Source organism: Scheffersomyces xylosifermentans, assembly GCF_036884685.1.
Source record: "Scheffersomyces xylosifermentans strain CBS 12540 chromosome Unknown RJT20scaffold_6, whole genome shotgun sequence".
In the NCBI taxonomy this organism is placed as follows: Eukaryota; Fungi; Ascomycota; class Pichiomycetes; order Serinales; family Debaryomycetaceae; genus Scheffersomyces; species Scheffersomyces xylosifermentans.
In genome coordinates this window covers 927,103-952,793 of record NW_027042944.1, presented here as the reverse complement: position 1 = coordinate 952,793, position 25,691 = coordinate 927,103, and the positions used below count along the sequence as shown (strand labels likewise).

The 25,691-nt window shown below is 39.2% G+C and overlaps 13 protein-coding genes across 13 annotated transcripts; 8 read left to right on the top strand and 5 right to left on the bottom strand. All coding sequences in view use genetic code 12, as the record gives it.

Moving 5' to 3' along the window:
* Positions 1-422: 422 nt before the first annotated feature.
* On the bottom strand, positions 423-1,424 carry RJT20DRAFT_136254 (uncharacterized protein; the record flags this gene model as incomplete). Its single annotated transcript, XM_064918463.1, has 3 exons — positions 423-1,132; positions 1,217-1,293; positions 1,399-1,424. The coding sequence occupies 3 exons, from the start codon at positions 1,422-1,424 to the stop codon at positions 423-425; spliced, it is 813 nt and encodes a 270-aa protein (XP_064773179.1).
* A 680-nt stretch (positions 1,425-2,104) lies between these two features.
* RJT20DRAFT_54742 (uncharacterized protein) lies at positions 2,105-3,013 on the top strand. The gene has a single exon (XM_064920619.1). The coding sequence runs from the start codon at positions 2,353-2,355 to the stop codon at positions 2,950-2,952; it is 600 nt and encodes a 199-aa protein (XP_064773178.1). The 5' UTR covers positions 2,105-2,352; the 3' UTR covers positions 2,953-3,013.
* Positions 3,014-3,682: 669 nt separating this feature from the next.
* Positions 3,683-4,959, top strand: RJT20DRAFT_54711 (glucose-induced degradation complex subunit). Its single transcript, XM_064920617.1, has one exon. It carries the CDS (start codon positions 3,748-3,750, stop codon positions 4,909-4,911), a length of 1,164 nt encoding a protein of 387 aa, XP_064773177.1. The 5' UTR covers positions 3,683-3,747; the 3' UTR covers positions 4,912-4,959.
* RJT20DRAFT_54710 (uncharacterized protein) lies at positions 4,960-5,798 on the bottom strand. Its single transcript, XM_064920616.1, has one exon. The coding sequence runs from the start codon at positions 5,671-5,673 to the stop codon at positions 5,008-5,010; it is 666 nt and encodes a 221-aa protein (XP_064773176.1). The 5' UTR covers positions 5,674-5,798; the 3' UTR covers positions 4,960-5,007.
* A 668-nt stretch (positions 5,799-6,466) lies between these two features.
* ALG1 (chitobiosyldiphosphodolichol beta-1,4 mannosyltransferase) lies at positions 6,467-7,965 on the top strand. The gene has a single exon (XM_064919046.1). The coding sequence runs from the start codon at positions 6,510-6,512 to the stop codon at positions 7,911-7,913; it is 1,404 nt and encodes a 467-aa protein (XP_064773175.1). The 5' UTR covers positions 6,467-6,509; the 3' UTR covers positions 7,914-7,965.
* HOS1 (histone deacetylase) lies at positions 7,932-9,425 on the bottom strand (the record flags this gene model as incomplete). Its single annotated transcript, XM_064915918.1, has 2 exons — positions 8,871-9,425; positions 7,932-8,816 (listed from the first exon to the last, which is right to left on the bottom strand). The coding sequence occupies exons 1-2, from the start codon at positions 9,177-9,179 to the stop codon at positions 7,932-7,934; spliced, it is 1,194 nt and encodes a 397-aa protein (XP_064773174.1). The 5' UTR covers positions 9,180-9,425.
* On the bottom strand, positions 9,385-12,457 carry RJT20DRAFT_129777 (deoxycytidyl transferase). Its single transcript, XM_064917586.1, has one exon. It carries the CDS (start codon positions 12,409-12,411, stop codon positions 9,466-9,468), a length of 2,946 nt encoding a protein of 981 aa, XP_064773173.1. The 5' UTR covers positions 12,412-12,457; the 3' UTR covers positions 9,385-9,465.
* An 873-nt stretch (positions 12,458-13,330) lies between these two features.
* On the top strand, positions 13,331-14,393 carry CMD1 (calmodulin). The gene is made up of 2 exons (XM_064917585.1): positions 13,331-13,455; positions 13,648-14,393. The coding sequence occupies exons 1-2, from the start codon at positions 13,453-13,455 to the stop codon at positions 14,092-14,094; spliced, it is 450 nt and encodes a 149-aa protein (XP_064773172.1). The 5' UTR covers positions 13,331-13,452; the 3' UTR covers positions 14,095-14,393.
* Positions 14,394-14,949: 556 nt separating this feature from the next.
* On the top strand, positions 14,950-16,005 carry RJT20DRAFT_98561 (uncharacterized protein; the record flags this gene model as incomplete). The annotated part of the gene is made up of 1 exon (XM_064921726.1): positions 14,950-16,005. One exon carries the CDS (start codon positions 14,950-14,952, stop codon positions 16,003-16,005), a length of 1,056 nt encoding a protein of 351 aa, XP_064773171.1.
* A 259-nt stretch (positions 16,006-16,264) lies between these two features.
* Positions 16,265-17,335, top strand: MED3 (Med3p). The gene has a single exon (XM_064920618.1). It carries the CDS (start codon positions 16,524-16,526, stop codon positions 17,124-17,126), a length of 603 nt encoding a protein of 200 aa, XP_064773170.1. The 5' UTR covers positions 16,265-16,523; the 3' UTR covers positions 17,127-17,335.
* TRP5 (tryptophan synthase) lies at positions 17,272-19,673 on the top strand. Its single transcript, XM_064917584.1, has one exon. The coding sequence runs from the start codon at positions 17,544-17,546 to the stop codon at positions 19,653-19,655; it is 2,112 nt and encodes a 703-aa protein (XP_064773169.1). The 5' UTR covers positions 17,272-17,543; the 3' UTR covers positions 19,656-19,673.
* On the bottom strand, positions 19,674-22,410 carry CWH41 (Cwh41p). The gene has a single exon (XM_064917583.1). It carries the CDS (start codon positions 22,207-22,209, stop codon positions 19,708-19,710), a length of 2,502 nt encoding a protein of 833 aa, XP_064773168.1. The 5' UTR covers positions 22,210-22,410; the 3' UTR covers positions 19,674-19,707.
* A 116-nt stretch (positions 22,411-22,526) lies between these two features.
* On the top strand, positions 22,527-25,685 carry RJT20DRAFT_129766 (uncharacterized protein). The gene has a single exon (XM_064917582.1). It carries the CDS (start codon positions 22,663-22,665, stop codon positions 25,297-25,299), a length of 2,637 nt encoding a protein of 878 aa, XP_064773167.1. The 5' UTR covers positions 22,527-22,662; the 3' UTR covers positions 25,300-25,685.
* The last annotated feature ends 6 nt before the right edge of the window (positions 25,686-25,691 follow it).

The window sequence follows — 25,691 nt, the reverse complement described above, 5'->3', positions numbered from 1 at the left end:
TGGGCCCCTGTTTAGCCAGATAAAGTGGCTCTTCGTAGTTTCTTTCTCCTGCTATGATGATTTCTCAAGTTGAGAATAGCCTCAAAGTGCTGGATAACTGGTGATCCTTTAGTTGATCTATCAGTTCGACATCCTATTTAACTTTCGGTAAGTCAGTAGTCGGCGGCAACAAATATCTCGGTCAGCCTCTGTTATATTCGTTAGCACAACTCATCTTTGTCCACATAGCATTTTTCCGTATCATTATCAAAGATTACTACTTGGGGATGCGATTGATTGTAGTAGGGATAGCGGTTTATTCAGCAAGTCCTTCCTCAGACGCTGCTTCCTCGTTTTCATGTTTCTCAGCAATATAAGAACCAGATTTCTACCTTCCTTCCAGCTTATCGTGGTTCCGAAATCGATTCACCTGATCCTCCTTATTATGCGCCCCCCTGGCCTAAGTTGTCCACTTCTTCACTCAAAACATCTAATTCAGTTAAACATTGATCGATACAATTGAGATCCGCTTGATAATGCGAGAGCCAAGAGTCGTGAGAACGTCTAATCACAACGCCCAATGCTTCCTTCCTTATAATTAGTTTATTCTTCATTGAAAAAATTGCATTTTCAAGTTGCTTAACAGTATCATCATTTCGATCATGATTTTGTATCATAAATTTCAATTGAATGTTTGACGTATCCTTCTGGTAGTCTCCTAGAGTGCTCAAGTCCTCCTCAAGGTGATTTCTGTAATTGATAGAGCGTGTCAAAGTAAATTGGTCAGAGAGAATGGAAGATTCTTTGTGCAATATTCCCTTAATCCGGTTGATTGTAGAGACACCATCATGGACTTGTCTATCTTGCCCTTCTTGAATTAAGTTTCTTAAAATGAACTCCCTGACATTATATGCAACTTCGACGTTTCCTAAGATTTGAGTAGTATGCTTAACACCACCTATTTCGAGAGATACTTTACACTTAGCCTTTTTAGGGTTATTTCTGCCATTACCATTAGCATTACCTTCAGTAACTGCTTCATGGTTGCCATCACGGCTACCAGCATGTTTAACCACAACTTCATTTGGAATTTCGTCAGCGTTAATATCAAGATTAACATCACGATGGCCATTATCACCAGCTGCAGCAACTGCTGCGTCTCTTGTAGCACTTCTGAGCTTTCTTGGAATTTTTCAACAAACTAACGATATCAGATTGAACTTGTCGCCAAACTTACTAGTCAAGTGTATAAAAAAGAGGAAGAATGCTGCAAAAAGCTGACATTTAAAGCGATCAAAATAGTAGCGAGAATATCTTATTTATATGGTAGCAGCGCGTTGGTTGCACCCTTGAAACCCCATTTGCAACATTTTATAATTCTAAACGTAGTTACAATCAATAGTCTGTACATCCTCGTACCTCAATGCATACAATTTTAGGGCCATATGGGTGGAAGGATGAAAACCACAAATGTACTACATGGAGTCTCCCTAGACACATAGGGCATATAAAATAAACGGCACCACAGACTAATAAGAGTACAATATACCTAAAACTTTTTAACTAAATGTTACTGATTGACATGAAAGATGTCAGTTTTGTTTGCAAGTTAGGCAGGCTTCCTGAAGATGTCATATTAAGGTGTTTACAATTTGTATATGCTCATAAATTGGGATACATAAGTAAAATGGCTAGGAGCATTGCTAAAGAATCATGGAAAGCTCGTGGACTCAAAAGAGTGGATATATGTAATAGATATCATAGTACCCCTTGCAGCAAGCTTCGATTGGAAAATATCATAAACCTGGAACTATTAGACGTAACCGTTAGGCCTATTGAGTTTTGCTGCGGTACGAGTCAAACTTTCCTGCCTTAGTGCCAATAGAACTTCATATCTTTGACATAGACCTCCTTCTATTCCACACAAAAATCCCCCAATTTCTCACCAGTACAAGAATTTCAGTCTTAATTCTAACGGATTATGTTACTGCAATCCCGAAGTATAAATATAATATTGAAACAGTGATTATTAGAATTGAAACCCCTCAAAAAAATAGACACAGTGGCCACTTTAAACATGGAATCAATGACCTAAAGAGTCGTGTAAAGGGTGACAGTAGATTCCCTAAAGGTATCAAACATATCCGGGACATTCTTATCTTTGATGCACGAAATCTATCTTCTTATCACACATACTTTCCGTTCTTGGTTGGATTAGATTGTTCTTACTTATCAACTTCCCAAGAAACTTTGAAAGAACTACCGAAGGAATTAAAAATTCTTGTTGCCCATTTGAGTCGTAGATTGACAGGTGCAGAGACGATCACACCAGCATTTCCTCCAAGTATTGACCAATTATACCTTTACCATTATATGAACTTTGAATTAATCAATATCAGTGGACTTAAACTACGCATATTGGTTATTATTTATGATGCTGTTCTAAAGACAACTTTGCCATCCCTGCTCCATGAACTAATTATCTACAAAGGGAGGTGGGGGAATCACGACGAAGAAACTTCAAGTTGGATTTCTTTGATAGAAGTCATGAAATCCTTTCGTCATTCTCAAATAAGAAAATTGAGGTTGGATTTATGGCAATCTCGGCTCTACTCACCCAGCCCTGTCAGCAATGAACATCCTGAAGAATTTGACAACAAATCCAAAAATCAATACTTGATTGGGAGAAATTTTATGTTCCCCATGAATTTACGTGAATTGAGCATAAAAGGACGTGACGAAAACTATAGGCTTAAAGAAGATATTCAATTTCCCCCAACGTTGACCGTATTGAAGTTACATATGATACACGTAGCTGAAGTGACCAAAATACCATTTCCGAAGAGCTTAAAGTTCCTTATCATAGCTCTGTCTAATTCTAGCTTGCATGGTATTCTGATATCCTCATTTGGTGAGACTATATTCCATGGTACCTCACTTCAGTATCTCCACGACGAATTTAGACCGTTGTGAAAGGTTAAGGAGTTCATTAAAAGGTGTTGGGGTGAACCTAGAAACGACACGCTAGTCCCTTGTATAGATTTTTTTCAATTATGTTTTATAGATATTTCAATAATGGACCAGAGGTAATAATCTATACACATATACACGCCAAGATAAGAAAGAAACCATTTAAACTAAAGTTTCCTAATAAACTTATAGTTTTCTGAGTCATCAGCAGTGTGTTTCTACAATAGAATATCTGATCCCTCCTACCCTTACCACGTCTCTGTCTTACTAAATGAAAAGAGCTCGTCAAACCTTTTTCGGAGGAGATCATGCAATTGTCAAATATCCTATTGTGTTAAATTGTTGAGTCTGATGATGTCATATTAACGTCTAACAATTTGTTCCACTTCAATATCTAAACTCCAATTTTCAATCGTTGTCGATAATTGAGGAGTTTATTAAGAATCATCGCGGCCGGTGAAGAACTAATGGGAGATTTCTTTATAAATAGTTATTCGACTGCTTTCTATATATTTTGAGCACGTTGCGTGTTATGAACAACCATATTGAATGAAACAACTCAAATTACTTCATTCCCCATGTAAAGTTCAACAGATATTCAATCTTCGTGAAGATCACAATTGTTGCAAAAAAATTCTTTGGAGTAAATTATCTAATATATTATGTAATCGGGATTTTCAAATTCCGCACTTGTCTTTCTGCCTTATCCTGAAATACTAAAGTATGGGGAAAGGACTTAGGGAAGCAAGTATACCATATACTAGCTTGAAAGTATAAAATACTAGCTTCTTCGTGAAAATGACTAACATATCGAAGGAAAAGATCGATAATCTAATTCTCAACTATTTTATTCAAGAAGGCTACCAGGAAGCCGCCGTCAGTTTCTCAAAGGAATTGAACATAGATATAAATAAGTCATCCACACAATACCAACACAATGGAAGAGCCAATGTCTTCTCCAATCACCTAGGAAAGGTCAATTCATTGAGTGACCAGGAATTCTCTAACTTGGTGGAGGATTATTTTGATCTGCCAGAAGTAGTATCCTCATACAAAAATCAGTCTAATCAACATGAAAATATAAACTCCAAGTTGATATCAGGCAATTCCACAATCAACCAAAGAAAGGAGATCAAGCTCTTGATATTGAAAGGATCTATTACAGAAGCAATTAAGAAGATAAGCGAATACTTTCCTGTGATTTTGGATTCCAATAACTTGTTGCATTTCAAATTGTTACGTTTGAACTTGATTGAAATGATAAGGCAACACAAATTGAATTCAGATATTGAAAAGGACGAAAGAGATTTCCTTGACAATATCCTCACTTTCGTAAGGGAGAACTTGATTAACAAAGTATCAAACTCATCGAAATTGCTTAAAGAGTTGGAAATCACAATGAGTTTGTTATGTTTCAATTTTGATCCTAATATAAAGGATATAGAAGAGCAAAAGGAATTACCTCAAGAATTACGTTCACTTTTCAAACTTTCCTTAAGGAACCAATGCTATAGATTAGTTAACAAAGCTATACTTAACCTTTACGATCGAGACGATGACGACAACCAATTCTTGGACATGGAAAATAATGACAAACAATCAACACAGAGGCCGTACAAGGGGCCGAAATTTATCGAGTTCGATTTAAGTAATTTGGACAAATACGATGCTCAAGAAGAAGACATAGATGATAGCGATATCGAGATGTTCAAAGATGAGAATATTGAGTATAATATGGACTATAGCAAGAGTCTAAACCAATTAATATCTACTGACGAAGGAGACGATTCTTTGAATAATGAAAAAGAGTCGGCCGAGGATGAGCTAAACAAGTTGCAGAGCCTCACTTTGGAGTCCAAGGTGGAGAGAATAGTAAAATTATGGACGATAACGGAGCAGAGGTTATTGGATTTGAATATTATAAAGGAAAAGAGGTACACTTTAAATGAAGAGTACCTTTAAACGTCAGCCGCTGAACCTGTTTATTCATAGGTATTAAATAATATATAGTATTCATGAATGTATTGCTATTCATATGTTCTAATTTTCATTTACCTGCTAATACACAACTACACAATCAATAACATTGCCTGTTTCGACGTGGCATTTGCTCAAGTACTGGCCATCATCTTTAGGCGTTACTTCATCATTTTGATTGTTATAAATTAACACATTTGTTTTGTCTAAGTTCTTGTCGTGGTACTGTTTGTAAATATCTGAATCGTTGAAGAGCTTGATTATCTTCTCTCTTAAGTGCTCTATCGTAGAGCCAAACTCGGGCTCCTTATTCATTTCAAAATCCTCTGGGCTGAATTCAAAATGGTACTTAACAAATCTATCTAAGCTGAACAATTCGTCACCCAATTGGTTCAACTTATTCCAATATAAAACGTTGTATTTCGATTTCTTCTTTAAAGCGTAGTATTCTTTGGTTTTCCCAACGTTTTCCTTGGGCACTATATTCAAACGAACATACACATGAGCACAGTGAATAGGCACTTCCGTAAAAATATCTTTTGCATGGTACTCCCATAATCCCAAGTAGATTCCACTTGAATAGATGACTTCATAGCTCACTAATAGCACGAACGTGATGACCAAAAACTCAGTGATAAACTTACTGGTTGGTGTATGTATGAGATTCGCGGTGAAAGAGTTGGATTGCAAGGTGGCCGTTAGGTAATTGTCTGCCCGTTGTATCACTTCGACTGCTATACTCAACATTGCGTTTTCTCGATGCTAGCTTCTATACGTATTGCTACTGTGTGGCCTGGTAAATATTCTTGCATTCATACGTTACTCTAAAATTTTGTTGAGAAATATTCGGACTATCGCACATCCGAATCGGATCATTTTTGCAGGTGAAGTGAAGGATATGCCAAATATGTTGAAACCGATTAGACATGGACCTGGTTTTAGGTATAATTGAGGTATAATTGGAGATGGCCATTATATTTCATTTAAGTATTGTTATCCTTCTATAGTTATAAATCAGCACAACTGTGGTATTTGTTCGACTTTTGGTGAAATATTTATAGAATATGGGATGTTAATTTCTTTAAGCTATTGAGTAGTTCTAGTTTTCATAAGGAGTTGTATCATTTAAAGTATAAACCACATATTTGAATCACAAATAGAATTCCACTGGATAAACGAGGTTGTCTTAAATTTCAATTCTTATGTATATGTGCAATAAACCTGTTGTAGCCAATTTGCAGCAATTGCCATAAAGAACCTTTCCAAACACGAAGTGCGTCTATACAAAGCGGTGTATTTCAGAGAGCAGACCATCCAAAACCGGTAAAACAAAACTTGAGAGATATATACCTTTGTCTACATTTATATAGTAGCATTAAACGACTTCTACCGTCAAGAAGTGAACTCAACGAAAGGATGCAACCTACAACAGTACTTAACTTGAAGTCTGTTCCTGTATATCTGTTAACCAGTTTCTCAGGATTTAGGTGGGTAGTCCTGTTCGTTTTGAAAGTTGACTATGTAAAATCCATATGTATTATCAGCTCTATTGATACAGTGCATAGATACTCTCCTACCTTGCAATGGTCGAGTTCATTAAGTACACTGGGTTTGACCACGTATTTTGGTACACTGGTCCATGGTTATGGTGGCTTATTGGCCTCTACCTCTGTCTACCCTTGTTGGCTTATATAGTGTTTCCATATTTTGCATCTAAAGGCGTTTACTCTGGAAAAAGGAGGACTATCTCCATCTTCGTGCTAGGAGACTTAGGTCATTCACCTAGGATGTGTTATCATGCGAGATCCTTTTCCAAGCTCGAATACTTCGTCAATTTATGTGGGTACTTGGAAACGCAACCACCGTTGGAAATAATCGACGATATTAACGTAGACATCAGTCCGATAAGCGTGGTGAAAAATAGCCAAAATCTCCCATATATATTGTTTGCAATAAAGAAAGTGGCTTACCAATTCATTCAAATAATGCAATTGTTGTTGCGTTTCCGTGGAAGCGATTTCATTATGATTCAGAATCCTCCTTCGGTTCCCATCTTGCTAATTGTCATTTTGTTCATTAAGATCTTCAGCAGGAACTCGAAGTTAATTGTTGACTGGCACAATTTGAATTACACCATATTAAACTTGCGCTTCAAGAATCTCAACCATCCTTTGGTCAGATTGGTGAAAACATATGAAAAGGTATTAGGAAAATTTGCTGATTTCCATATCACTGTTACGAAGAGCATGAAAAAGTTCTTGAGGGATGAGTTCGGATTCAAGGGCTCTCCTATTACAGTGTTGTACGATAGACCAGGTCCACAGTTTAAGCCAATTACAGAATTGGATATCTCGAGGTCCGAAATTCTTAAGAATCATGACATATTTGATGGTATTGAGAATATTGGCGAATATAAGATTCTCATGAGTTCAACTTCTTTCACACCCGACGAGGATTTCAATGTTCTTTTGGGAGCATTGAAAAAGTACGACTTAACCCCCAAATTGCCACCAATACTTTTGATTGTAACGGGAAAGGGTCCTTTAAAAGATCAGTTTTTACTGAGAGTAACTGAACTAAAGTTCTCCAATAAGGTGATCATCAAGTCAGCATGGCTTTCGTCGGAGGATTATCCTCTTATATTATCTACAGCAGACTTGGGAGTTTCTTTGCATACGTCGTCTAGTGGAATTGACTTGCCCATGAAAATTGTTGATTTCTTTGGATGTGGTGTTCCAGTGGTATCTTTAGATTTTCCATCTATCGATGAATTAGTGAAGGAGGGTGTGAATGGTTTGATTACTCAGAAGGCTGACGATAGCAGCATTCAGCACACGGAAGAGATTTACAGGCTTCTTGTGCAAGCATTTACGGATGATCATTTACTACAAAAATTGAGGGATGGAGCTATTCTCGAGAGTAATTTAAGATGGGATGAAAATTGGGCTAACACCTTGAACTCACGTTTCCTGTATGACTTTAAATGAAGGTAGATTATAGAACTTTTAATTGTATAGACTTGAAATATAGGATTTAATTTCTTCCAAATACTCTTCATCGTTCTCATCTTTCAATTTCAATGGTTGACTATTTTCTTCCGACCAGAATCGGAACCCATCCTTCTCATATTCATCTAAATAAGAATGTTCTGGAATTATATCCCAAGTCGGGTCAGTTCCAATAACCGACTTTGTTATGAATGTCCAACATTTTGCAGTTTCCGTATGATTGTAACCACCACCGCCTAGTAGCATAAACGGTGTTGGATTAAACTTTCGAATAATGGATTCTATAACCTTGGAATAACCGCTTATAGTCATATTCCATTCTTTATGCGTATCCATACCTAAGCCATCACAACCACATTGTAGTATTATTACATTTGGCTTGAATTCTTGAATGAGCGGGAAAACTATTTGACTGACAATGTAGTTCATTGTTGCATCGCTCAAACCACGCTTCGTCGGTATATTGACTTTATTCTTCTGAGAGCTCTTCAAAGAACCCGTTCCAGGGTAGAAGCCGACGTCAAACCTATGTATGGAGCAGGTGAAAACATTCCTAGAATACTCGTACCCGTACTCTACTCCATCCCCATGATGTAAATCAAGATCGAGATAAAACACTTTCCTGAATTTTTTCCTTAGAAGTCCTATAGCTAGGATTGCATCGTTGATATAGCAGAAACCAGCAGCTTTCCGCTTAGTGCAATGGTGCCTCCCACCATACCAGTTTATAACGATATTCTGCGAAGATAAGGATGACTCTTTTACCAAGGTTTTTGCAGACAATATACTTGAACCAGCCACGAGCCTAACGTATTCATCCATGAATGGGAATACATAGCAGTCATGCTCTAATCCAAACTCTTCACATTTCTCTCTTTCTAGCTCTTCTTCCAACTCTACATCAGAACTCTTCAGTTGAATATCTTGTTCAACGACCTTTTCCTCAAGCAATTGCTTCATTTCTTTGTAATTTGGTAGTGTCTTGTCTATATGTGGTCTCTTTTGCAACAAAAAGTCGATGAAGCCAGCATCATGATATGCAACCAACTCGGACCTCGAAGCACGGTAGTCACCAAGGGTATTCACACAAGATTCTTCCAACCCGTAAGCCTTGATAAGCGACGATACAAGGGATTGTCTTCCTTGATTTGCTGGAAGTAAATCACAAAACTTAGACATTCTTTCAGAATATATCAACCATATCTTACGTTCACGGGATTCCTTTTTCGCATCCGTATACGCCATAATACCTACCCTTCCTATATCGAATTATACTCTCACTTGTTCGCATATGGCACCTAATTTATAATTCAATAAGCAATGGAAAAGCAACTCATAAATGTTGCTAATTTTTACGATCTACAAGTCGCACGGACTATACATGTTTATTTGAAGTTGCAAAAAAGGGAAGGTTTCATAATCCTATATTGTCTTTCAGTTTGTGCCTAACTTCCCTCGCTGTTATTTACTTCAACCAAACGGTATTCTTGAACCAGTCTAAGAATCTCTTCTGGAGTTTTGAGCTTGATACTTATAGGTCAATATCAATATTATTCGCTACACAGTAATCTTCAACTATGGGGCAAAATATTGCGTTCAAGTTATTGTTCCAATCCTTTATACCTTCCATAAGAAAGCCACGATCTTGTTCCAGTAAAGACAGATTCATATCAAGTAAGCTTTGGTGGTAAGCCAATGCTTTTCTAAATGATCTTAACAATAATAAAGCGATATTGAGGTTCTGGCTTACTAGTTTGGTGAGGTAACCAGCAAATACGGCTATATCGTCCTGGTGCGGACCCTTTTGGGACAAGGACATTTCAACCCATTCGGAGAGTAACGGTTGCATTTGTAAAGACGTCACTTTATTATTCAAAAAGACTGGGAGCTTCCGAAGAGTGGATTGGGCCAGCAACCACTCGGACGACACTTCAGAGACTTGCGCCTTAGAGTCTTCGAGCTTTCTTGTGATCCTGTCACGAAGAGAGGTCATGTCGTAGTCTTTAATTTTCTTTTTGTACTCAATGTCTTTAATTACTTCATTCTTCACAGATGATGGTAATTCATTCAATATGGATGAGTCATAAGACTGAGTGTCTTCATATATACTCTCTTTCTTTGCAATGGGTGACAATCTTTGCCTTTTGCTAGGAGACTTACTAGGGGACTTAGTGGGAGATTTTGTTATCGTCTCAAGAACCCTCACATATTTTGGGGCTGATCCTATTTGAGTTGGAATCAACTGTTGCATATATGATTTTGTACCAAGAGGAGCTTTGACGGGACTATAGGTCTTGACCATCAACCCACGCCGTTCTAGCTCCCTTTGTATTTCTCGCCTGATATCCCAAGGTAAAGCCTGGAAGACCTCCCAATCCACGTTTGCTTCTTTGCCAAACTGCTCATGGAGTACAGATGTTACACCTTCTTTCTTCTCCTTAGTTAGAGTGTTCGTTGGAGCTGGGGTCTTGTTGTGCTCTCTTGTAACAGTAGGCTCTTTGGTAATCATTCCCCGTCCTTTTCTGAATGGTAGTTGCATTTGTCTGGAGCTTTTGATAGTATCCACATCCTTCAACTTAGTCATCGAAATAGATATTCCACGCAATTCTTTAACCGGAACATTCAGCATACGGTAAATAGCTTTAAGTTCGGAACCGATTATACCCCAATCATTCGTCGGTATTCCAAGTCTTGAAGACTTGCTAATATATTCACAACGACCCAGTCCAAGAAATTTTGGTGGATTAATTGGAGCACCTTCTGCCCTTTTTGCCAACTTCAATGTTAAGCTTGAGCCGCAAATACCCAAGGCAATTAGTCTTGAGTATAATTCCTTTGACATACGGATTAAGAAATTGTCCAACTGAGCAATAGTCTCAAACCTAATGCCGAAATTGACATCAACTGAAATAGATTTTCGTCCTAATACAGCTTCTGGATCTGTGGTATCAATCTCAAGACTAGTGTTATCAATTCCCCTTGCATATTCGAATAACTTAGTTCCTGTTTTTTCTCCGAATACTGACATTAAACGAGTCTTTGTCAATTCCTTCAATTCTCTTATCTTGACGTCCAGAGTAGAAGAATTTTTAATCTCCTCTGCCAACTTCTCAGTAATACTATGCCCGATACCTGGCAAGTCTTTTACTGAAAGTGGATCTAAGAATTGCTCTACATTATCATGAAGGAAAAACTGCCCATCTGGCTTTGCTTTCCGAATTGATAATTTTGCAAGCATGACATTATGAGAAGCCCCAATACTGACAGTGCACTTTGTCAACTTGAAAACATCTTCACGAATTCTAGCACTTAGTTTTGCAACATTCGCAGCCAAATCACCTTCCATAGATTCGAAATAGGATGTAGCATCGATAAGCACTTCATCTATCAGAACAGGAAAAATGTGGTCAAAAATATCGTATGAAACCAAATAGTTGTAGAATTCGCTGGAATACTTCTCATAGGAGTCAAAGTCATAATCTAGCCGCACTATATTTGGACATAACCTCCTTGCCTCGGATACCCACATACCATTTTTTACTCCAAATGCTCTTGCAACGTAATTGCAACTTGCAATATCTGATGAATTCCTTCCATGGGTGACGACGATAGGATCCCTTGTAATATCGAGTTTTGGATGATTAAGACAAGATGCTGTTGCAAAAAAACAGTCAAAATCAATGTGCATAATAACAGCATTTTCACCAACTCTTTTAGAAGGTTTGGGCTTGGCACTCTTGTTCATTTTGAGGATTCTTCTGAAGAATTTTAGTCTTAAGTCGGCCTTCCACATACTCAAGTGATGTAGTCTAGAATTCGCAAAGAAATGCTTCAAAAAGTCAGGATGATTTGCATCTAGAACGGTTTTTTCACCAGTGCCAGAAACCTGACGCATGGCATCCGCTACTTCTTCGTCATCTTCAGCGAGTCCATTAGTTTCACCATCTTGTTCTTTTTGTTGGGTAAGCGGTAAGAAACCATTTTCGACATCCAGGTCACTAGAAATTGCGGCAGCCTCCTCTTCATTACTGATTTCCGCCGTGCCAATATCTAATCTTTTTTGACCGTATTCCACACTTTCAATTAGCCTATAATTAGTCCAGTCTAATAAGGTGTCTTTTTTAATACAATCAACAACCCATTGTGCCCTAACAACTTTGTAATTTCTAAATTCTATCTTCTTTCTTGGCGTTAGCCTATCACATATTATATGAGTAGCAGAACCTTTACTTGACAAGAAACTTATGAACTTTCCACCGTGTAATATGATCAAGCGATGGATCTCACTTATCGAGGGATTCGTGTGTCCATTCACATGGACCACACAACCACTAAAGATCGGCTTCAAAGGTTGGATATCACCTCCACTAATATCTGCTCGTCTATCACGGTCCCAGTTGACATATTCGTCATCAATTTGCTGTTGTTTGAGATGCTTCGTTTCGAAGTAGGTTCTATAATCGCCAAATTGGTGCATTTCACCAACTGTTGTATCCTTATCTTCTTCTTCTTCTTCTTCTTCTTCTTCTTCTTCTTCTTCGTTGGTGTCGTAACGTAGCTGTTCCGTAACATCTCTTTCATTTTCTTCTTTAGTCTCATGATCAGTCTCGGGCCAATGTACTTCTTTCCTTGTATGGCTTGAATTGTGGTTATTGATGGATGCTGTGGTTGTCAAAGAACCCAATAATTCATGGTCGAGGCCATCATCGAAAGGATCTGAACTAAGAGTAGAGGTCCTTCCGTCGAACGATCCGAGCTGTTCAATATTTAAAGATCTTTTTGGAGTCAGATTGGGGGTAGAAGCCGCTTTAACGTCATTGATGCTTTTTAAAATAGAGCCCGGCTGTTGCAGCTGCGAGTTAATGTGGGAGATCAACTCTTCATCGTCTAGAGACTGAAGGAACGTCCTAAACTCATCGTAGTCGCCTTCAGACTCGTTACCCAAACGCGTTTCAATCTCGTTTCCATGTGCATCTACGTTCATCGATATCCATTTTTCTGTAAAATCTGTGCCAACTCTATGTAAAGCATACAATCCCTATTTCTCTCCTTATATATCCTCACCACCGTAGATTTTATGCCAACTGCAAATATCTGACAAAAGTGAGCCTTAACTGGTGCTCGTACACTAATTAAAATTTAGCAGCCCTTTTGCAGCAACCAAATCTTTCTAATCTCACTCTTTTTTTCTTGCCTGTCTAAGAAGACAACACTCGGTCAAATGATTTTTTCCCACTCAATCTTTGCTGTTCTTATATAAGCGGATAGATTGTCGTATCGGTGTCTGCTGTCTACAGGGGCCAATTTCCTAAAAATAGGTGTGACACGAATCACAAACTTAGTGCGATTTCAGGGTCGTGTACGCGATGCCAATAATTACCCGCTTGAAATGAATGATGAAATCAAAAAAACAGATATATATAAACAGAGAAGGATGCTATGGAATAAGGTTGAGGTGTCATTTGCAGAATTCCCCGATACCCCAATTGATTTCAATTAATCCAGTAAATATACCACAATGGTAAGTAACGAGACTGCCGAAGCGCATGGTTAGAATTTGAGCGGCAAGGTGCTACAGTCTGATCTGAGTCATTGCGATCACCCAGTGTGATTCCTAGACGAGACCATCAGTCTCTATTTGGCATCACCACAGCAGATTCACGCGTCAATGGGCTATTTGTGACTATTACAGCCATACTAACCTTATTTCCAGGCTGAGAAATTATCCGAACAGCAGATTGCTGAGTTCAAGGAAGCTTTTTCTTTATTCGACAAGGATAGTGATGGAAAGATCACCACCAAGGAATTAGGTACCGTGATGAGATCTTTGGGCCAAAACCCATCCGAGAGCGAGTTGACCGACATGATAAACGAAGTTGATGTAAATAGCGATGGTTCCGTCGACTTCCCAGAGTTCTTGACCATGATGGCCAGAAAGATGAAAGACACCGATTCCGAGGCAGAGATCGCCGAAGCCTTCAAAGTCTTTGACAGAAACGGAGACGGTAAGATCAGCGCTGCTGAGTTGAGACATGTCTTGACCTCTATCGGTGAGAAGTTGTCTGACGCTGATGTCGACCAAATGATCAAGGAAGCTGACACCAACAACGACGGTGAGATAGATATCCAAGAGTTCACTCAATTATTGGCTGCCAAATAAGCGCTTGTTTGATACATATATATATATTAGCTTCTATTGGAGCCCCTTTGTACAATGGTTTCTGAGATTGGGGCCAAAGAAGTATCTCTAATACCGCGATGTTTGTTCTGTTAAATATTACTAGTTATTCACCTCTTCTCTTGAATCTCGTTGTGTGACCAACGGCGGCAAGCATCGGGCATTCCTATTCTATTGTCCCAAGTTGGTTTTTGTTAGGCGGAGATTCTCCGAGTCCTAAAGGTCAAAATATACACTAAAGGTTAAAGCACTAATCACGTAGTCCTTATTAAGGCCCCCCATTAGTAGAGGAAGCTTTCTTGGGGGACAAGCAAAGCAACCAAATATATATATATATATATATCCTTCAAACAAAATGCTATTCAATGACATACATCTCACGTAAGATCGTTCATCTAACATAGATCATTTATAACTTTGCTTTATTGGTGTCTAATTGCTGGGTAATTCTCATCTCTAACAAAAATATTCCCTCACTTATAAAGATGATCCACTGACTTCTTATCAAGAAAGATAGTTAAAAAGGAAACCATATATATGGACCAAACACCTAACATCGTGATGTCTCAAGAAGATGATACTACACAGCTGCTAGAATCAAGTAGTGGTTCAGGGTCAGGATCTTTCTCTAGCCAATCCAAGATAGAGGTCAGCTCAGAACATCGCTATCAGAGAAGTGAGGATGAGAGGAATAACAACATCTCCTATAGAGGAACACATGGAGGTAACAGAGGGAATAGACGAAATACAGGAAAGATAGGAAATAGACAAGTTTCTTCTGATCATGGTTTCAACAGAGACGAAGAGGATACCCGTTCCAGAACTGAGAAGAACGCTATGGGCGCCAAATACGTTCCTCCACGACAGAGACAACAGAGGCAAACTGGCACCAAAGACGTCAAAGAAGTACTTCCTGTGCTAACCCAAGAGGAAATAGAGAAAGCAAATCAGAGATCACTACGTTTTAAGAAGGATCAAAAGAAGTTTGAGAAGGAAAAGAAGTATGGTTTTATCAGCAGAGGTGAAGATGATAGACTACAACGGAGTTCGAAAGAACGTGAGGCGTATTTCAATACAATTCTCTCCACTTTCATCCAGTACTGCAATTCCAATACGACCTCGACTTTAAATGAAAAGATTGAGTCGTTTCTAGATGAAAAGGACTTGAAATCAGCAAGCGCAGAAGCAGATACACAGAAACATGAACCTGGGAACAGCTCCATTACAATTGATTCCATATTGAGTTCGCTCCGTAAATTAAGAGAAGCATTACTCTTTGCACCGCCTAATGACTTCTCAAAGAAAGTTTTCTTGTTTTCTATCAGATTAGCTGCTTCCATTGGCTATCATCAGACATACATTCCTTGTATAATGAATCTACTTTCACAGTATAATACAGAGATTACAGAGACAAGAAAGAACTCAACTCCGGAATTATCTGGAAGTCACAGTTACCTGATAACCAAAGAAGAAGTCGAAGAAATTGCTACGTTACTAGTGCTACATGTTGCACATTTTAACAAAGACAACGCAAGAAGCATACGGTTATACTTTGAATACTTGAGCACAATCAACTCCAGCAGCTCCTCCAAGACTTACGAGATTTGGAGGAGTTGGGTCCATAAGGACTATTACAATTGGATACGACTTTACAATGCAGAGAGCGACAACGCCAGATCTACCATCATGAATTTTGGTTTGAATGATATGGTCCGCCAATTTATAGATTGCACCAATAAGTCCTATTTCAATCTACCATTTGCAGAGCTTGAGCAGAATATGCTTCCCAACGGAGTCACCTATGACACCTTAGTGAACAAATACAATGTTTCTTGGAAAAGAGAAGATTCCAATTTGATTATAAGAGCCAGAAAGACTGCTGCTAGTCAGTGAGATAATGCCTACTGCTAATACTCTTGCAATACATTCTATATAAAATATATGGTAGAAGAAATACAACATAGTACATACAATAAAATAGTCTCGTACAGTGGTTTTTATTTTCAATTCAAAATCAGCCACCAGAATTGGTTCCTACTAGTCACAAGAAATAATCCCAACAACATCTAGCTGTACTTATTACTACTTATTACTAATTTGTTTTAAGGGTAGTGACAACCTTATTGGTCTTCATTATGAATCCATTCTGGCTTCAAGTCTGAATAATAAACGTACACTGTACATAAAGCAATATCAGCATAATAAGATTGCAAAGTATACATCCGCACCGCAACGTAACATTATTCTGCAGTAACTCAATTTTGAGAAAAGAAACGAATCGTTAAGCCATAGAACTTTTGGTTGGCAGCGTCATTATTTCCAGTTCTAGACTCGTAGCAACTTTTCTTCTTCAACGGTCACTGTTCATCGTTACTTGACACTCACCCTTTGCATACATCCATTTGTTGACCATGTCATCACTGTTAGGAACCCCCTCGGCCAAGCTACCAGACCTCATAAAGATAGACGAAATCACATCTGGTAAAATCGATCCGAATTTGATATTCAATGAGCTCGAACGGTTGAAGGTGGAGATCAACATTCTTCGTAATGACATGTCCATCCTCATCAAAGCTCTAGCCACTATACCACAGAACCAGTCACAGCATGAGTACTACCGAGTGGTGGTGCTGCGGTTGAAAACGGTTCAAACAAGCATAAAGGACTACTGTGCGAAGTACAATAAGCTCCTTCCCATCATCAACTTGGCCCAAATCAAGCTCGGACACGAAGTGGAGATCATTCCACAGCATTCGGGTTCTGTGAGCTCCTCCAAGGCCTCAGTATCCGGTGCCAGCTCTACATCAAATGGTACTACCACATCCACTGCAGGTACTAGTGTGGGGTCCGCGGGCAGCAATGCTACTAACAATAACGTTACAGGTAACACCAATAGCAATGTCACTACCAATTCCAAAATGAAGAGAAGCAACTCTATAAACAAGCCTACGCCACCCAATGGTGCTCTAGGAGAAAAAACCGGCAATACTGCCAACCAGCCCATTGTTATATAGTAATTAATGTAGCAGTGTCTTTTTCCCTATGCTGTGAGCCTGTGGATAGATACCGAATCTCAGATAACAAAACGCTAAGTTACTGCAATTAATTCCTAGAACTACTGACAATTACTAAATAATATACATCTTCCTTGTCACCCGGTGCCAATTCTTGGCCGATTGTAGCCCCATCCCATCTCTATTCTTATCTATACAACTCCTACATCCACCACTAATGGCTACTCACTAAGCCCATCATCTGGGGTTACCCTGAACTGACTCATTGTACGATTTACATTTTCGGTCGCAAATGAAAAATCGAACATGGAACTTTATTGGATTTACAATATAAGAGTGCTGATGCCCCACAAGTGTTGATAGCAGAATTATCTAGGTACTATAGTACGTAACAAAACTGCCTGAAGTTCCCCTAAAATGTCTGCTTTGTTGAAAGAAACGTTTGCCAAGTGCAAGAAAGAAGGCCGTAATGCCTTAGTTACCTTCATTACCGCTGGTTATCCTACCACTGAGGACACCATTCCTATCATGAAGGGCATGCAAGATGCTGGTGTAGATATCATCGAGTTGGGAATTCCTTTCTCAGACCCTATCGCTGATGGTCCAACCATTCAGGCGGCTAACAATGTTGCTCTTGAAAATGGTATCACTGTTCCTAAGTGTTTGGACTTAGTTAAACAAGCCAGATCTGCTGGTATTACCATCCCAATTATTTTAATGGGATACTACAATCCTATTTTGAAATATGGTGAGATCCAGTTGATTGAGGACTCGGCCAAGGTTGGTGCCAACGGTTTTATCGTTGTAGATTTACCTCCTGAAGAAGCCATCAAGTTCAGATCTTCTTGTGCCAAGTATGGTTTGTCTTACGTCCCATTAGTAGCCCCAGCTACTACTGATGAGAGATTAAAGGTGTTAGGTGAAATTGCCGACTCATTTATCTACGTGGTTTCGAAGATGGGTACTACTGGTGCTTCCAGCACTGTCTCTACCGGTATCTCTGAATTGTGTGGCAGAGTCAGAAAGTTTGCCGGATCTACTCCACTTGCTGTTGGTTTCGGTGTCTCAACTAGAGAGCACTTCTTAACCGTTGGTGAGGACGCTGATGGTGTTGTAATTGGTTCTAAGATAATCACATTGCTCGGTGAATCCAAGTCTGGAGAAAGAGGTACTGCTGCTTATAACTACGTGAAGTCCATTTTGGGTGAAGAATACGTTTCCCATGCCCCATCAACATTTGTACCTGCTACTGCTGGAGGATCAAAGGAAACAAAACCAATTCTTGAAGAAGAGCACAAGTTCAACCCTAGATTTGGTGACTTTGGTGGACAATATGTACCTGAAGCTTTACACACCTGCTTGGCTGAATTAGAAAAAGGTTTTGAGAGCGCCGTCGCTGATCCTGAATTCTGGAAGGAATTTAAATCTTTGTACTCTTACATTGGAAGACCTTCCTCTTTGCACAAGGCTGAAAGATTATCCGAATATGCTGGTGGTGCTCAAATTTGGTTGAAGAGAGAAGACTTGAATCACACTGGTTCTCACAAGATCAATAACGGTTTAGCTCAAGTGTTGATCGCTAAGAGATTAGGAAAGAAAAAGATTATCGCAGAAACCGGTGCTGGTCAACATGGTGTTGCTACTGCTACTGCATGTGCCAAATTCGGTTTAGAATGTACCGTGTTCATGGGTGCTGAAGATGTTAGACGTCAAGCCTTGAATGTTTTCAGAATGAGAATTTTGGGAGCCAAGGTGATTGCTGTCACCAATGGTACTCAAACTTTGAGAGACGCTACTTCAGAAGCTTTTAGATACTGGGTATCGAATTTGGAATCAACTCACTACGTAGTTGGTTCAGCCATTGGCCCTCACCCTTACCCTACTTTGGTCAGAACCTTCCAAAGTGTAATCGGTCAAGAAACGAAGGAGCAGTTCAAAGCCTTAAACGATGGTAAGTTGCCCAATGCTGTTGTTGCTTGTGTAGGTGGTGGATCCAACTCTACTGGTATGTTCTCACCTTTCGAACACGACACTGAAGTTAAAATGTTGGGTGTTGAAGCTGGTGGAGATGGTTTGGATACTGAACGTCACTCAGCTACTTTGACAGCGGGTATTCCAGGTGTTTTCCATGGTGTCAAAACCTACGTCCTTCAGGATGCTGATGGACAAGTGCACGACACCCACTCTGTCTCTGCCGGTTTAGATTACCCTGGTGTCGGCCCCGAGTTAGCTTTCTGGAAGAGTACCGGAAGAGCCGATTTCGTTGCGGCTACTGATGCTCAGGCTTTAGAAGGGTTCAAATTGTTATCTCAACTAGAAGGTATAATTCCAGCTTTGGAATCTTCTCATGCCATCTATGGTGGTGTTCAATTAGCCAAAACTATGACAAAGGACCAACACATTGTCATCAATGTCTCCGGCCGTGGTGATAAGGATGTTCAAAGTGTTGCTGAGATTTTGCCAAGATTAGGCCCTGAGATTGGCTGGGACTTAAGATTTGAGGCCGACCCAACTAAGGAGGGGAAGTAGATAATCAAGTATATGTGTATTCCTCTATAAAAGTAATAAGTATTCTACGTACTCAGAGTTCTTCTGGCATATTCATCATCAATAAGACAGCTGAGGACCAGCCTAAAAAGTTTTTAGCACCCTTTTCTTTACCAGTTGCGTCATCGTATTGTTCCCAGACATAACCAGTAGATTCCCATTTATCAACCACGTTGTTGATTATATTGACTCTTAAATTTTTGTATACCGTTTTGAATTTCTCTTTAAGCTCCTCTGACATGTGCGTATGAGAAGTGCCATAATAGTGCTGTATGCTATCAATTATTAAATAGTTGATATTTATCCAAATGGGCGATTTCCAATAGTTCTCGCCTGTTCTATAGTACTCGTCCGATTTAGAAAGAGATCTAATACCAAAGTCACTCCATAACTCCTCTGGATCGGCAATCAAATTTATCATAGCTTCTAGCTTGTGTATTTTATCCTCTGGAATCAACTTCGTCAAAAATGGAAATAAGGAAATGTACCCTTTGTGGCATTCATGGGAATTCTCGTCATCTTCGTTCACTGATAAGTCACAGTAAACCTGGTCTTTGTCAGACCAGTGCAAGCGCTCCAAGTTTTCAATGATATCTTTCTCATGCTTTCCAAATTCAGAAACATCACTTTCTAATTTCAAAAGAGATGCGATCATCTTCATTGATCTAGACATAACACCAACCCAGGAAAGAAGATCAACATTGAGCTCTGCGACATCTGCTGGGAGTGGCCTGGGATAGTCATCAATCCCGCTGGCAAGACAGTGTGATACTGTGCGTCCCCTCCATCTATATGCCTCTCTGTTTGTTCCTCTATCAAATTCTTCCACATAACCTTGTTGGGTTCTTCTGAAAGATTCATAATACAATTTCAACTTGGGGTAGATTTCTTTCGTGTAATTAGTCAATAGCTCAGGATTATTGAGAAGTATTTGACCCAAGTGGCTTTTGTCAATGACCTGCTCATCTCCATCAACAGTATTTGGTTCGTCGATACTACCAAGGTCATTTTCTCCCTTCACGTTCTCTAGTAGGAAGGTAAAAGCAAGCATTAATGTAGGTGGGTTCACAATTTCCGGACTTTGAACCTGAAATTGCTTAGGAACTCGAGATCTCAGTTCGGGACCTATAATCTGTTCACGAGCAATCCATCCGCCATCATCAATTAAGTTAAACCACGATTTCATAATCTCTAAAACCAAGTCCGAATCGTACTTCAAGAGTGGCAACAAATGGAATCCCTCATCCCACAAGAACCCTCTTGGAAAAAATGGTCGCGACGGTACTAAGGTAAATAATTCGTGAGGTCCCTCGAAACTTCCTACTAGTTCATAAGACTCAAATGAATCTTCATCAAATACAGTCTCACGGTCCACTAAATGATCACCATAAACATACGAGATACCGCCTAATAAACCTGATAGGAGCTCTTTACCAAATGCCTTAAATTTCTTCGATTTATTAAATGGCTTGTTCAAAGAAAACTTTTGTTCAAATTTTTCATTAACACCATCTAATGCTCTTTTTATCTTAACATTAATGTTGTCGAAAGTAATTTTGTCATTCGAAGTGGTGATTGCATTCGTATATACAACGTCGAATTCACAAGCACCTTCATAGACTTTTTGAATAAAGTGGAGATTACCTTCGAAGTTATGCAAGTCTCTTATGATGAATGCTTGTTCAGGTGGGAATTCACTGAATTGAGGGTACTTTTCGACCAAGTCTTTTATGGACTCCTGCAACATTGTGATGAAGATATCTCTTGCTTTCCATACGTTGTCATTAGGGACACGTAAACTGTAGTGGTGTGCTCTAGAGGGATCTAAGTCTGGATCCATAATCTTCCCCGAAGAAGGATGCTTGTTTGTCTTAGGCCCGTCATTAATTTCAATTTCGAATAAGCCCAACTCTTCTGAAACTCCAGAAAGCTTGACATTCCCTTTGTATCCAAGTACATTTTTTTGGTTTTCTAGCTTAAGATAGCCTGACGAAGAATCTCTATCTTCATCATTATCCTTCTTACTTTCTAAACCAGAATACCATATGAACGATGTCTTGACGTTCTCAAAACCCTTATGAGGTACAGCTTTCACTTTTACACCCCAAGACTTTCCATCTTCGCTCTTGACAAAGTCGATGATGATTTTGATGTGCGAATCAACATCGTCTATGATCTGTCTTCCACCGATTCTGGGATCATAAGATACCCAATTGGCTCTTTTCATGTTATCTCCTTGCTCATAGAAGTGCCTTAATTTACCAATTGAGTCGTAATTGTCCATGTTGAACCACATCAAGCCTGAAAGAAGAGATCTCGGAATTCTTGGACGTAAGCCAAAGTATAAGGCCGATCTATATGGACCCCAGAGTAACGAATCATTGGACAAATGAGAGTACTGGTGTTCCAAGTCTGAGTTGAACCATTGACTTGTGTCCTCCAGATCCGCCAAGATGTCAAACTTCACCTGTTCGGCAGCACAGAAGCTCAAGGCAAACAATGCTATGAGAGCATTGGCAAGTATTGGTAGTCTCATAGCAGCTAGGTTCTTTCAACTTTTCAATTTCCAGTTTTTTGCAAGTTCCTGATTCTATGAGGTTCAATATCAATTCTCGCCTTTTCTTTAATATTTCAGAGCAATTGAACAGTAATCTTATTCGAGCTTCTCTTTTTCCTCTTTTCTTCTTCTTCTTTTTCTTCTTTTCTTCTTCTTATTCTTTTTCTTCTTTTTCTTCTTCTTCTCCATACTGAAGCGAACTACTTATTCAATGATTACTGTACCCGAAAATCTCTGTTGTCTGTCTGGGAAGGATAGCGCGCAAGAGTAATAAGCCTACCATAACCGAACATTGACAAAACTTGATCTTCTCCTGTACTCAGTCTCTTCCTGTTTGGAGATTATCTGGAACCGATAGAAGAACAGTGGAAAGTGGATTTTACATCCAAAAAAATTTAAGACCTAAAGGAAAGAGTGCTTTATCCGATATCCATGTGGCCCCATAAAAAAGGGTTGGGAGTCCGACTAAGCTACGGAGTGGATGGGAGCAGTATAGTGGGAGTCCAACCAGAGAAAAATCCGCGATCTAGTGATGATGATTCGATGAACCATCTGGACTCTATGGACTCAGGCGACCCTGAAAGTGCCATGGCACCCATAATAGAGTCTTGCAAGATTCAAGAAGAAGGGTCGGTACTATTTGAAATAGCAAACGCAAATACTCATCTAGTTAGGAGCCTGACTTCCTCATTCAATCTCAATTCAAGGATGTTCGATTCCTTAGAAATTGCAGTCAATCCAATGACTAGGAACCAACACGAAATACGTAATGCTTATGTTCCTGATAATATATTGAACTCATATATGATAGAATCGAAAACTTTGACGTCTACCATTGCATACGATCCCAATTATAGTAATCTCTTTGCTTTCGTGGACGTGCGGACAAGGAAAGGCAAATCGTTTAAGGCAGCCACATATGTCACAGGAGAGTCAGGAAATATTCTCAACATCTCCATCGTTGGGTATCAGAGGTTGGATGTAACGTCAAGGTCTGATGGAAGTACTGAAACCAAGTTACTTTTTCCTGAATTTTCTAAGCCATTTCAAATCTCCCTTTCAGAACCAATTAAGCAGTTAGAAGTTGCAACTGGATTGTATGATTACACACCTTCGTACATTATAGTGAGAACTAATTACAAGATTTACCTCTTAGACTGCTATAAATCATCTAATGAAGTAAATCTTACAATGAAAGCAGATATAGAAATGAGAGTGCTAGGTGAAATCGAAGCAAATGAGATGGCAAATAACGAATTTGCAGATGTCACCTTTAATCCTTTTGACTTCTCACAATTCGGTGTTGTTGATACCGTAGGCAATTTTGGGTTGTGGTCAATCTCTCTGACGTCAAAGCTGGGTGCTGTAAGACGAGTGACTTTGGAAAATTCCGGTGCAACACCCAGTGCTGAAGATAGTACGGAGTTGTCCAACTGGAAAAGATTTGAATGGGCTCATGATAGAAACCATATTCTTATTTTGACGCGTACATCAGTGACGGAGTTCTGCATTTCACCCAAGCTTGATTCGAGAAAGCTCATTACTTCCAATACGTGGTCAAGAGTACAAGATTTTGTCAGATTTGATGATTTTGCCTTTCTTTTAACATCCAAAGAATTGATTTGGTTTAGTAACTCCGACCCTTTGAAAAGATTAATCTCATGGAAGCACTTTCTCGATGATACTGATTCCAGTTTGAAACTTCAGGTAACGAGAAGAGCAGATGACACTTTCATTTGTGTGTTATACTCTCAGCTATATCCACTAATTTTTATTTACAGCTTTGGATTGAGAGGAAGTAAACCATATAGTATCCGAGACCCATACTACTTCAGAAAAGAAGAAACCTCTAGGGATTTAAGACAAATCACGCTAGTTGAGTTGACCACATCTTTCTTCTTTTCAGAGAATGACGAAGATGACTTTGTCGATGAGAGTGATCTCGGTTACACCGTTGGCAGAACCTTTGGTTTATTTGAGATAACTGCAGATTTATCAATTTCACTCAGGTGTCTTTCCGATTTGTCTGATCTATCTTTGACATCCTCGGACAAGGAAACATTGGATTTGTCAAAGAATACACAGGACATGTTACCTGCCCGGCCATTTGGACGTCAGTTCAAGTATATTCCCAAGAAATTGCTTCAAAGTCTTTCAGCTTCACTCGTGGCGTCCATAAAAGAGTTACCGGACGAATCAGAGCAAATAAAGTCTATTCAGGATTACGCATATGCTTTAGGAGAAGGAGCATTGAAAATAAAGGAAGAAATGGGGGATCGCAACAGTTTTCCATCGTACCATACATTGCTCGACATAGCAAAGAATGTGCCATTATTTATAGAAGATGTATCTGAATTCGACTTGATGATAGAGCAATTGTCCTCATTTTATATCCTGAAAGGGATCTGCATGTCAAGTCTTATTGATTGGTTGGTTAAGAGAAGCAATATTTTAGGTGTCAAAGATTCAGATGGGGCCAAAACTCACGCCAACGATATATTTGAATTATTTTACCGAACATACTTTTCTGGCTCACACCGACTAAAAAGTTACAATAGCATCCACGGGTTAATCAAGTTCACAATTCTATTATCAGCTTCACTCATAAAGTCTAAATCAGATGATCTATCTAAACACTATGAACATCTCTATAATCAAGAGCTTCTTGAAGCACTGTCGAAGATTTCGAACTTATTGGAGTCGTGGGATACTGACTACACAGCGAAGGTCAGCTACCTTGGTTCGCAGGCAACACAGATAGACTATGTATCCTCTATGCCTTCGCTTGGTGCTTCGCAGAAGAAAACGGCATCGAAATCCAAACAATCTCTTCGAAAGACAGCCATTACACAGTCACAGACTCATTCCCAGTTGAGGTCTTCGCAAGCCGCCTTTGGGTCTTTACAAACCAATCTAGCATCGGATGACATACTGTCATCACAAGAAGGCAGTGTTCTGTCATCCCAGATCAAGCCAAGCCAGTCCCTCTCTCAAAAGAGGAGCCTTTCATCACAGCAAACAGGAAGCCAAAAGCTGAAGAAGAAAAAGAAGAAGGGTGGATTTGCTTGATTGTACATATGAATGAATCTCGCATCTTGTTCATTCCACAAATTGTAATATATGTATTTTAAGTGTATTTTTATAGATACTTCCGATAAATCGGATAAGCAATTCTAGCTTAATGCAGATCTCGTTTCATTATTGATTTCGACTATTTTTTGTGCCAAAGTCTTGGGATCAACTCCTTGGTCCATCATTTTGATACATAATTGTAATGTAGTCTCGTCCACTTCTTTGACACCAAGAAGTCTCGCAAGTTCTATGACAAGAGTATTTGGGTTTGTACTGATCTCTACTCGATCCGTCTGGTTCATTCTAAACTCGATACAAGTTACGTTTTCTTGACATGGGATATGTTTATTCTTACTTTTTTCCATATTCATTTTTTGTTTTCATTTTTC